The 12,221-nt window shown below is 47.3% G+C and overlaps 1 protein-coding gene across 1 annotated transcript; it reads left to right on the top strand.

Annotated features, from left to right (window-relative positions):
• Positions 1-1,059: 1,059 nt before the first annotated feature.
• OSR1 (odd-skipped related transcription factor 1) lies at positions 1,060-8,897 on the top strand. The gene is made up of 3 exons (XM_027750416.2): positions 1,060-1,110; positions 6,469-7,161; positions 7,671-8,897. The coding sequence occupies exons 2-3, from the start codon at positions 6,515-6,517 to the stop codon at positions 7,804-7,806; spliced, it is 783 nt and encodes a 260-aa protein (XP_027606217.1). The 5' UTR covers positions 1,060-1,110; positions 6,469-6,514; the 3' UTR covers positions 7,807-8,897.
• The last annotated feature ends 3,324 nt before the right edge of the window (positions 8,898-12,221 follow it).

The raw sequence follows: 12,221 nt of genomic DNA, 5'->3' as shown, positions 1-12,221 counted from the left end.
TCGCTCGCCGTGAAACCCCTCCAGGGTGCGGAGAGAGACCGTCCCCGTCCGTGGGAGGAGGGACAGGAGGAAAGCACGGAGGTCAGGGGTGCTGGGGCGAAAAGTGGGGACCAGGAAGGGATGATGGGGCGTGGGGAGGAAGCGACTCTAAACCAGGGGTGGACCCCTCACAGGTAAGCGGCTCCCGGAATCCTCTCGGAGGATCTCAGAGAGACAGAGAAACTTGCGATCCCCAAAATTCATTCAGCGGGAGCAGATCCCTCCCTCCATCCTCTCCCCACTTTTTTTTTTCTTTCTCTCAGCCTTTCTCCCCGTTCTACTCCCAGGGCAGGTCCCGGTGAGTCCTATCCCGCGACTCGGCTCGGCGGGGAGGGGGCGCAGCGAGGCCGACCGGGAGCGATGTGTTGTGGAGCCGTGCGGTGCGGAGCGGTGCAGGACGGAGCGGTGTAGAGCGGCGGGACCGGGGGAGCGTCCCCTCCACCGCGGAGCTGCACGGAGAACACTCCTGCAACCCCAGGAAGACGCTCCGCCGCGGGGACCCGCGCGTAGCGGGCCCTGGGGAGATGCTCCGGGGGAGGCTGCGGGAGCGGGGTGGGGGGCGAGGTGAGAGGTTTGCGGGCTGCGAGCCCCGGGCTGCTGCGCCTCCGGGAGAAGCGGGTTGAAAAGTTGGTTCTTCCCAGCCAGAAGTTTTCTCTCCGCGTGCGCATGCCCGGAGTGCGGTGGGAGGTTGAGGGGGGAGCTGGAAGGGGGGGGTTGAAATAAGGAGGAGGCAGGAGGGAAGGGATCGGTTCAGTCTGAGCGCGACTGCTCCCGGACGCGTTCGCACTCCAGCGCACGCAGCCGGCACCGGGAGCAGGAGCAGGGAGAGCACCTCCAGCTCCGCCGGCCGGAGCACCTGGACACCTGGCCCCGCTCGGATCTGTCCGTACCCGTCGGAGGAGCAGTGGGGTGGGTGGGGAGAGCTGTGCCCCGCAGGGCCAGGGCAGACACTGACCTAGCCCAACTTTTTTTTTTCCCCCTATTTTTTTCCCCATTATTTTATTTTACCAGCTCCAATTTAGCCCAGGATCTTTTAACTGCTGCCAGCGGTGGAGCACAGATCGGGAATAGGTAAATAAAAAGAACAACTCATTCTGTTTGGTTTTTTGTTTTGCCAGGACTCGGGGGTTGGGGATATCGATCCAAACACTTCCTTTACCTCTTTTATTTCTTTGCCCCCATCCGCTCCCACCATCTCCTGGATGGTGCAGAAGCGTGGAAATTGTGGTTCACGTGAGGAGGACCGTTCTCCTTGGGGCGGGTGGAGGGCTGGGGTAAGCATTCACATGGATCTCGGATATTTTGATGCTATTTAAAGATTTGTCCTCCCCTTTCATAGTTGTTTCTCCCCCCTTGCGGAGGAGCTGTGTTTTTAACCCTAGCTAAAAATGACATACGAACTGAAAAACAGAAGCCTGCACGTCCTTTACGGACTTGAACTTCCAGCTTTTCTCCTTTCTATTATCGGCTTTTCTCTCCTTTTCTTTCTCTTCCTTCTTTATTTATGAGACGTTCCTTCTTTTTTCTTTTTTTTTTTTTTTTTTTTTTTTTTTTTTTTTTTTTTTTTTTTTTTTTTCCCTTTTCTCTTCTTACAACTCCATTTTCAGTGTTTTAGGATCCCAAAAACTTTCTCTGTTTCCTCCCAAGGCCATAACAGAAATGAACCTGATGTTTATATTTGTCTGAATGGATCGAAACAAGTTCAGCGCAGGGAGAAACTAAGCTTCTCTCGAGGCCGAGACTATAAAGTTTCAGTGCAAAGCCGAGGATTAGGGTATGGTTGTTATAGTTGGCTTTTGGGAGGGAACCTATAAAAGTCTAGCATTTTTGAGATTATCGTAGCGCCGCGGGAATTGTTCGATAAATCGCGAGCCGGGCAGGACTATGAGGGCCGAGTCTCAGACAGGTGCACAGTGGGTCCAGTTCAGTAAGTCCGAGGTCAGCTGAGAAACAGACTCCTGAGCCAGCGTCGGACTCGGGGCCCCAGGGCTGCGGCAGCTCCGCGGCGGAGCCCGGCTGCGGGCGGCCGGGCCCGCGGATGCGCCGCCGTACGCTGCCTGTCCCCGGGGCTGTCACCGCAAAGGTTTGACCCCCACCCGCAGCCGTGCGTGATGTGACCGTGGGAAGCGAGGAGTACAGAGAGGAGAAATCCTCCCTGTCGCCGGGAGAGAGAGAGGGAGGACGATTTGCTCTTGCTCACGGGACGTTTCTCTGTGCCTCCACTGGACGTTTCTCTAGGGAGAAAGGGAGGGTGAATCCTGTGCTAGGGACCTTTCTGCATCCGAGGGGGGTTACAAAGACACATATCCAATACCCTCAAACCTACCGAAAAACTTGTGCAGGGAGAAGGTGGAGGAGCTTGGCCCCTGCGGCCCGTGGCCTCGTAACCCGCTGTCCCTCCAGGGGCTGGACCCGGGGATTTTTGCTGTTGTTTTGGATAAAGGCTGCCCCGGGCAGTGTAGTGATCGCTGGTGCAGTCGGATCCCGGTTATTAATTATAATTATTATTTGCGAGACTAAAATCCACCGCATTCACCCGCGCTCGCAATGGTGGTCTGGGGGGACTTGTCAACACCGATTTCGTGATAAAATGTGAATGATGATTTTATAAGGATTGAGCGGAGATATCCAAGGCACATGCTGACTGAATCCTTCCAGTCCTCATTAATGTTAGCAATTAACTCTTTCACGCTCAATTAGCCCCGAATAAACCTGCTTTAATAGATTTTGCACACTTCATTAATACTTTGAATAAATCGGTACTGAACAATGCACTTTATTCCTCAAGAGCACCACGCTCGAATAATGCTGAGCGAAAGGGCAGTTTTATTCCCTTTCCAATTAGTTTCCCAAACAGAGATAAATTGTAAGCTCTATTTCCTCGCTCTAACTTTAGGAAGGGAAAGTTTCCTTCCCTCAAAGGGGACAAAATAAATAGCCGACCTAGTGGCAAAATGCTGCACCAGACTTCAAAAGATTCAGGCAAAACTGGGGGACTTTTTTGACAGATGAACCTGATTGCTGTAGTTTGAGGCTCTCGCAAGAATGCATCATTTTATGTCCACTACTTTGTCATGTTTGTAAAAATAAGCAGAGTTTTCAGGGTAATTTACCTCCTCCATTCTTCCATGTGGAACTAATTAGAAAACCTCATTATTTATGAGTCAGGTATTTAATGTAACAAATATCCCTTTCAAAGGACACATCGGAAATTGATAATTCAATGTAAAAAGGAAAAATACCGACTACCCACAAGATTACTTAAAAATCCATTTAATTTCACCTCTTGCTATGCTACCAACGGAAAGCTGCGTTGATTTTTTTTTTATTTTTTTTATTTTTTTTTTAGGCATATAGAGTAGGTAGAATTTAATCTAGAAGGTTAAGATTACAACGGTCTTAAAACAATGGCAACTGGACAATAGCATTACCGTATCTTCAAACAGGACAAAGGGTAAGAAAGCTGGAGACAGATGTAGTCTTTCAAGTTTATGATCCTATTTTGCAGAGTAAATTTATCTTGGCATGAGTGGGTTTTGTTTCAGTCAGAACACAAGTGATTTGTTCTTAATTACTCACCGAGCTACTTTGTGTTAAAAAAGAAAAACCCTCACGGTTTTTTGCTATAGGAGAATTCAAATAGAGAGCTCTCGGGGTGTTCTTCTGCTTCTTTTTTTTTAAAAAAAAAAAAAAAGACCTGATAACGATCTGTTTACATGAAGCAGAATTAAAGGTGGAGGTGACACCGAAATCAAAGAAACATTGATCTCTCTGCGGGCAAGCGGGAGACCAGAGAGTTACTGTGCTGTGAAACACGTTTGCTTTGATGTCCCGGAGTGAGGGGGCTTCTTTATAAAATACCCTGCTCTTCATCTGTATTTTTGACTATCCCGGTCATACAGCGTAAAAGTGTAGTTTACATTTCTGGAAAAGTGCCAAGAAACTTGTAGTAACGTGAAAATTCTGCTCCCACCTCGTCCTTTCCTTTTTCTTTTCTTCTCTCTTTTTTATTTTTTTGCCTTGTTCGCTTTCTTTTTCTTTTTCATCTTTTTTTCCCCCTCTTGATTTAACAGAACTTCTCTAGCAAAAAAAACAACAAAAAAAGGCAGCAAACAAAAAAATTCCGTGAGTGCAATGGATGTTATTATGACCCAATTGTATTTCTTCTTGATTTGTGCCCCACTCTTCGTTTGGGGAATTGATTGAAAGAGAATGTTTTAAATGTTATTGATCAAGAATTTGCCCACATTAACATAGCAGATTTTTTGCTTATATGCTTATATATCCTATATTAAATAATTTCTAAGGATATGAAGAAAGAAAGAAGTATAAACCCAGAACTTTACTTCATTCGCAATAGCCTGTTTCATGCTTGAGATCTAGAGCTACCTAGATAGGAAAATAGACACGGAGCCGCTGTGATGGACAGAAACAGACATTTTCAGGTACCCAGACAAGAGAGTTTTCTGTGCACTTTGTTCTTGGGGTCATTGACTGAGGCATTTGTGCTGTGATGTGGACACACTTAGCACATAGGCAGCACTAACTAAGTAGCAGTATATCTCCTGTAGAAAAACAAAACAGTCTGGTTGGTTCATCAGACTTAAGTCGTTTATTAAAAAAAAAAAAAAGGAAAAAGAAAGAGGAAAAGGAGGAGAATTGAGAATATAATGTATGCATTTTTCAGTCAGTCACTATCCAAAATGCATCCAATTGAAAAAGGAAAAATGACAAAATCTCTTATTCTGGGTCATTGCAATGGAATTCCTCTAAGGTTTGAACATCTCTTCCTGCTGCTGATTTATGTAAAGCAGTGTGAAAGGTGGACCCAGAGTACAGAGCTGTTCAGAGTAAGCTTCTCATCTCACACCCTCCCAGCCCCAGCTCCTCTGTCCAGGCAATAGCCTACATATAAATCAGATTTGTTTCCCTGGTCTTTAGACCCCTTCCACCACCACTTTCCACCCCCCACCCCCCCACTTCTAGCCCAGAGGGACAATTGCTGCTCTGCAGTACTTTGCTGGCTCCATTTCTCCAAAGGGGTATTACTCTCCACATGGGCATGAACTCTAGTCTGAGTACTGTGCGGACTCCGACAGGATCTTGTGGGGAACCTACGGTGACTCAGCAGGAAGCCTATAGGGATCTTACGAAGACCCTATGTGGATCCTGCAGAAATCCTGCAGCAAATCTGTGAGGATCTTGTGAGCATCCTGTGGGGACTTCATGGGGATTCTGCCAGAAAACAGCCCCATTGAAGGCAAATTCCAGAGTTCCTCAGGGCACAAAGTGAGTATAACCTGTGGGCTGTGGAGTGTGGAGGAGGCTCCCTGGGTTGCAGAGAAGGGATGTCTCTGAAAACCATGGGTGCTCTCTCTCAGCCTCAAAGAGAGGAAGCTGTATCCCCACCAATAACCCTCAGGAGGCATTTACTACCAAACAGTTGACAGCAGCAGGGGCTGAATTTTCAGGCAGGGCCAGATATGACTCGCTGCTGCTGCCTTGTAGCATTTTCCCCTCTGCCTTATGGGGTGGGACGGGTAGAGATCTGGCCCAGAGGAGAGGCTGGGGTCTTGGCAGGACCCTGAAACACAGAGCAAAGGGGTGGCACCCAGCCCAGTGAAAGGGCTGTGGCCCTGCAGCTGCTGGGCTGGATGTCCCATGGGAAGGGTCTCTGGAGCCCTTGCCTTTTTGCCTTTTGAAGACTTCTAATTAAGCAATTGCCTAGATTAGGATGTGGGCTTGAAGCCAAGCACTTCCCCCTGGAGAGAGCAAACGGCACTTCAGATTCATCACCCAAACTCAGCATTTTCCCATTTCTTTTTGCAGTACACAAGAGGGAATGTTGTTGGTTGGTATTTTCCCCATAATGTTTTTTTCCCTAAAATGATTTTCTTTTTTTGAATGAAGAAGGATATGCAGTTCCAAGTACCCAATTGCCTCCATCGCCTCAGAGGCTTGGCTGAGGCCAGACTGCAAGGAGCCAAACAACCCAGGGGCAGCTACATCACCTCAAGAGTCAGGGTTAAAGGCAGTTTTTGTGGAGAGACATAGTGGGCAGTATCCCACTATTTTCTAAAGGCTGAGGTGACCCAGGAAGAGATTTTAAATTACATGGGAGAAGCCCAGGCTTTGTGGGCCAAAATGGCATCTCTTGGTGGTCCCATGCAGAGGATCATTGGAGTCTGCATAACAAGGGATGATTGTGGATGGAGTACAACTTTTGTGCATGAGAGAGAGATTGGGACAGAGAGAACTTGGGGATACGCTTGTAGCCAAGAGCTGGTCAGACCTCTGTAAGTCCCAGACAGCCCCCCCCTGTGACTTTGGAAAAGGATGTTAATGAAGGGTAAGTCAGAAATTTCCTCTGCATTTATCTTCATATAAATCTACCTTTCCCTCTTCCCCCCTTCCTTCTTTATTTTGCAGATATTTTCCTCCCCTGTTCCCAAGATCCTCCTCCTGAGCGACCACCATGGGAAGTAAAACCCTGCCAGCCCCCGTGCCTATCCATCCTTCCCTCCAGCTTACCAACTACTCCTTCCTGCAAGCATTCAATGGGCTGCCCGCTGTGCCCTCCGACCACCTCTCCAACCTCTACGGCTTCAGTGCCCTGCACGCTGTGCACCTGCACCAGTGGACTCTGGGGTACCCAGCCATGCACCTGCCCCGCTCCTCCTTCTCCAAAGTGCCCAGCGTCTCAAGCCTGGTGGATGCACGATTCCAGCTGCCAACCTTCCCACTCTTTCCACATGTCATCCAGCCCAAGCAAGAGGCTACCAATGTGACCCTCAAAGCCAAACCCCGCTTTGACTTTGCCAACTTAGCAGTGGCTGCCACACAAGAGGACCACTCTAAACTGGGACAGGCAGACAGTCAGGGCTCACCTGCAGGGCTGGGGTCTTTGCTTGAGGTGACTAAACTCTCTCCAGAGAAGAAACCCACGCGGGGAAGGTTACCGTCCAAAACCAAGAAGGAGTTTGTGTGTAAATTCTGCGGCAGGCACTTCACCAAGTCCTACAACCTTTTGATCCATGAAAGAACCCACACAGATGAACGGCCCTACACATGTGACATTTGTCACAAGGCCTTCCGAAGACAGGATCACCTGAGGGATCACAGGTAACTATTTTATTTCTCCTTTCCTTTTTAACTTGTGTGTTTGTACTCTCCCAGTTACCCGTCTACATACTACAGTGTTCCCTCTAAGTTTTCCTATGCCCACTGCTGGTGGAGGAGCTTAGGTAACTCACTTTGGAAGACATACCTCACTCACTCCACAAAAACAACTCTCACAGCCTCCTTCTTAGCTTCCACAGAGGTTTTCATGCTCCATTTGTGTCTTGTGCCCTCTGCTTTTGGGTTCATCCAGAAGTGTCAGGAAGACACACAGCCTGAGGATCCCAAAGTAAGAGAGAAACTCTTTATCCCTAAGAAAGGTACCCTATAGGCCTCTGACACCCTCCTCTCCTCTTGCATACACACAGACAGACAATTACCCAAGCGCGGCACGCCAGCACTCTCTGTCTCAGCAGTAGGTGTAAAACATCTCCAGCATGTTCTTCCTTAGGTAACTCATTGCTGAGTGTGGCCGGCTGTTTCTGACGTCTCAATTGTTTTTCTCTCTCTAGATATATCCATTCTAAAGAAAAGCCTTTTAAGTGTCAAGAATGTGGGAAAGGATTTTGCCAGTCCAGAACACTAGCGGTCCACAAGACACTGCACACGCAAGTAAAGGAACTGAAACCTGCCAAACTTAAGTGTTGAATATCCAACTTCTATGAACTATTCTTCCCCTTCAGACTTTACACCAAAACCAGAGCAGAAACAAAACTTTCAGGATGGGAGCACTGGACTTTGTGCTTTGTTGTTGTTTGTACTTTAAAAAGGGCAAAATCCGCACCCCTGCAATCCCCCATCCAAGCAATTAACTTCCTAAGTTGTGGGTAAAAAGATTATTTTGAATTTAAAATATACATGAATGATACAGAGAGTGCTAGCTGACTTATGCGGCTTTGATAAACTTTATGCCAAAAGGTGGTGCTCATGTGTTGGACAGGAATCTCTCTCAAGCCAAACAAAACCCCACAAGACACCTCTTCCCAATCCCTCTCCCCCCCAAAAAACCCAAAATCATAGCTTCCAAAAGTATTACTTAAAAAAATCCAACCTCTTATTTTATACTTTTTTTTGACTGTATAAAGCTTCTTATTTTTACACTTCAGGAAATACAGAGAATTCCAGAAGAAAATTAAGAACTGAAATGGTGGTTTCTCGTCACAGCACCATTAGGACAAGGAGAAGGGCAACTTGCAAATCTCTTTTGCTGGTTTGTTTTCAGAAAAGGAGAAGGAAGATTAATGTTTGGAAATGACCTAATTCTCTCAAGTGGGGAATCCTATCGTGCAGTAGAAAATGCAGACCCACAGGTCCCTGGTGTTCGTGACAGATCAATGTTGATGGGATATGGAGACCTTTTCAATTACTTTGTGGTCTAGTGCGCTGTAAGGAAGTTTGTAACTTGTGGACTTATTTAAAAAAAAACAGAAGAAAGAAAGAAAGATGGCAGTACATCAGACTGACGGTATGCACAACGTGGTTTTAGTGGTACTTTAAAGTCTTCGTGTGTCCTGGTGTGAGAGAACAAATCTCAACTTGAGAGCATATTTTTTTAAATGCTGGCTTTCTGAACAGTGTATTCAAATTAAGAGACATTCCAATAAGTTTTGTTTATTAAAGAAAAAAAAAAAAGTTGTATGGCTGTTTGGCACTTTATGCTGATTATTGGTAATTGACATTTATCACTGGATTGTGTGTGGTTTTTAAGTATTAAAATAAATTGTTATTTTACAGGCAAATCTTCATGGGCTACATATGTGTTCATTTGGTTTCTGGTCTCTTCTATGGCAAACTCTCTCCTTCAATATTAAGAACCTATTTCTTTTTTAATTTTTTTTTTTTTTTAGTTAAGTTTCAGTACTTGTTTCTACCAGTCTTGGAAAGTCTGAATCTTTTCTTTATGCATTAGCTTTACCCCTCCTAATTTTCTTTTCCTTTCCTTTTTTTTTTTTTTTTTTAGGCTGACAAAAGTAAACAGATCTGCAGAGAGTCAAATAATTTTGCTCCTAGTGAGGAAAAAAAAATCGTCTTGGGTAACTAAATCTTGGGTATTAGCTGATAAGATTAGGTGTCAGAAGTGTTATAAAACAAATCAGATGAGTAATGGGTGAACTGGTGCTGCTCTCGGAGTCTGGAGGCGCTGAGGGGAGAGCCGCCTTCGCACCCCCTTCCCTGCGCTTGTCAGGAGCGGGCATTTTTCAGTCACATCTTCAGCCGGTTCAGCGCTGACTGGGGCGGCCTTTGATTCCCGGCAGCTGTCTTAGATCAGAGATGTTTATTCCACTGCGAAACCTCTTTGGATCGACACGAGGGAAAGAGCGCTCAGTGTTGGGGGATCCGCCTGAGCCTTTGAAGCGCCTCTTGCCGTCCTTTCTCGTCCCCTCGGCAAACCCTAAACCTTTTTCCTCCTGCCTCAAGTCAGTGCCTCCCCGCGATAAGAAAGCCTCCTTCTTTCCAAAATTCGCAAATTAGGGCGGCGACGAGGCCAGGGTGACGCCGGAGCTGCCTGGTTGCTCCTGTGGGGCCGGGGCGCGGATGTTCTGCCGCCAGCATCTCGGTCCAGTGCGGGTCTTTTCCCCTTTTCCCCTTGCCGCTTTTAGAAATTATTTCTTTATTTGGTCAAAGAATCCTATCAACGACAGGGGAAAAAGTTGCAGTTGTAGCTCATTTAATGTAAGGGGAGGGAGGGGAGAAACCTCTCTCCCCTCTTATTTGTTGGACACCCATTCAAGCGCATCGTAACTAACGTAGAAGCACTTGCAGGACGGGCTGCAGACCCACCTCTAAAATGAAAAAGGCCCTCGGGGAGCACAGGATACGAGGTTCTGCCTGTACCCACATCCAGCTCCGGAGGCTGGGAGTATGGGCAGCGTTTGAAGCCGACTTGCTTTGGCTTAGCTTCCCACCCCGCCACTCACTTCCCAAACCGCGAGAATGCGTTTGGTTTTGCATCTGAAAAAAGGCACCTGAAAAGCAACAAGCGAGGAGTGCAGGGTGAAGTCCGCAGTAATCTGCAGGTAGCCCGGCCTGGCCCAGCGCGGGAATAGCGCAGGAGGACGCGGAGTCCTGCGCGCCGCTCCGCCGGCGCCTCCTGCAGGGAGCCCCCCTGGAACGAGGAGCATCCCTTCGCGGCACTAGCTCCCCGCGGCCCACCCGGGCCGGGATGTGCTTGCTCGGCAGCGTTTCTCGGAGGAGATTTGAAGGTGTCGTCCTCCTCACCTCCCCGCTCCTCCATTGGGGGGTTCAGAGGCGTCGCCTTGCCCTCCGTGGAACACGCCGAACGCCTCCGGCCGCGCGGCGGGAGGGAGACCCTCGGCTGCCCCCGGCGTGCCCCGCTACCGGGCCAGGGGCACCGCATCCCGCATCCCACCCCTCGCCGAGGGGGACCCGCAGACCCGATCACTGACACGGCGTTATCGGGCAGCCCAAGGGCTGGATGGTTCATCCTCCACGATGCACTTCTAAAGGGAGATTCAGAGAGAATATCCTCGATGAACTTCCTCGTCCCTCTTGTGTCGCTCCTGGCACCAAATAAAGGAACAGGGATGCTTCCGAGGTTCTGTCGCGGAGAGAGAAAGTAAAAGGCTCTGTCGCTTGGAATTAGTAGGTTTTCAGAGGTAGTAACTACGAGGCAGAAATCCGAGTCGGGTCCACGGGGAGGGAGGAAGGGACTCCGGGAGAGTCACTCCACCGAGGCTTTCCCACGGTCGCTCCACCGTCTCCTTAACATCGGAATACTGAAACACCCGTGGCGAGGTAAGAAACCGTGTCAGTTACTGGTTCCTGGGAACCTTTATAACTGCGAGGTCGCGAGGGTGGACAAACCACTTTTCCCAGCTGGACATGAGAAGCATTTTATTTGTAAGGCTGAAACCTGGTTATCTGACTGCCAAGAATTTCTTTGGACCTGCATTTTTATGTGCAGTTAAAAAGAAAAAAAACCCCAGAATTTACATAATTGGAAATACAGATGTATTAAAACTACGTGGGCATACGGAGCACAGGATGCACACACAACCTCTTAATGTCATTTGTACTACACTAATACGTGTGTGTATTTCCTCCTCCCAGAAGGCCACTTTCGCTCTGGTGCAAACAAAGGCTATCTATCTGGTCATGCTCTCAGCTGCACTGGGGAACAGTTCCCCTGTTCCCTCCACTGTTTTGAAATTTGCTAGGCAGTATCAATCCAGGGATTCCAAGGAAAGCAAAGTAGAGATGAAATCATGACAGTCAAAAGAGATAAGTCGTACTAACCCCCAAAATAAATGAAAGGAATTAGATGGGAAATGTACCTTTTGAATCAGGATCACAAATAATTTAAATGATTAATTACCTTCCCTTTCTTTTTTTTTTTGTTCTTTTCTATCTTTGCATGTGTTTTAATCTGACATTTGTGCAGTGAATAAAACTTACTTAGGCCTCTGTCTGCCAACTGAGAGCTGATTCTGTTTTCACAGTTGCTTTAAATTTTGCATTTTCATCATAAAAACATTACTGAATGGGAACTTGCAAGAGTCAAAAACTGGACACCTGACTCTAGTTGCCTCTTCCTGCAAGATTTATGAGGGAAACACAGATTTTTATTTTTTTTTTAATTTTTTTTTTTAAATTATATTTTTAACCATTTCCAGTTCAGAAGGAAAATGTAAAGATGTGTTGGCACATCTCTCTCTCTTTCCTGCCTTTTGCATTCCAGTCATTCTTTTTCTGCCCATAAACTGTTACTACTCCACAAGAGCCTGATTCTGCACAGCCTACTCAGCCTATTTTTTTGTTGGATGCAGGAAGAAATCCTGTCAGATGGGGTCTTCAGTGTACACTCGTGAAACAGAGCAAAAGCGTCTCTTAGAATGTGCACTGGAACAGCAAATAGTTACTTTTCAGCTGTGGATTGCATGTGCCTCTGAAAAGGGAACCACAAATCATTAGGTTTTTAAAAGTTTCGTATGAGTTGCATATTAATCCCAGTTTCCCTAGGGATGGATTAATCCCAGCTTCCCAGTTGTGTGGCTACAGACAATGTGGATGGGTTTGGGGGCAGGGGAAAAGGGAGACGGGTA

Source organism: Pipra filicauda, unplaced genomic scaffold (assembly GCF_003945595.2).
Source record: "Pipra filicauda isolate LSUMZ 115617 unplaced genomic scaffold, ASM394559v2 scaffold144_size1929842_pilon, whole genome shotgun sequence".
In the NCBI taxonomy this organism is placed as follows: Eukaryota; Metazoa; Chordata; class Aves; order Passeriformes; family Pipridae; genus Pipra; species Pipra filicauda.
Note: the sequence above shows the minus strand (reverse complement) of the source record. Positions and strands in the feature narration are given on the sequence as shown.

Excerpts from the sequence above, each read along its gene's own strand:
- OSR1 (XM_027750416.2), top strand. The coding sequence starts at position 6,515 with ATGGGAAGTAAAACCCTGCCAGCCCCCGTGCCTATCCATCCTTCCCTC. Across the intron at positions 7,162-7,670 it reads GATCACCTGAGGGATCACAG|ATATATCCATTCTAAAGAAA; the intron begins GTAACTATTTTA and ends TTCTCTCTCTAG.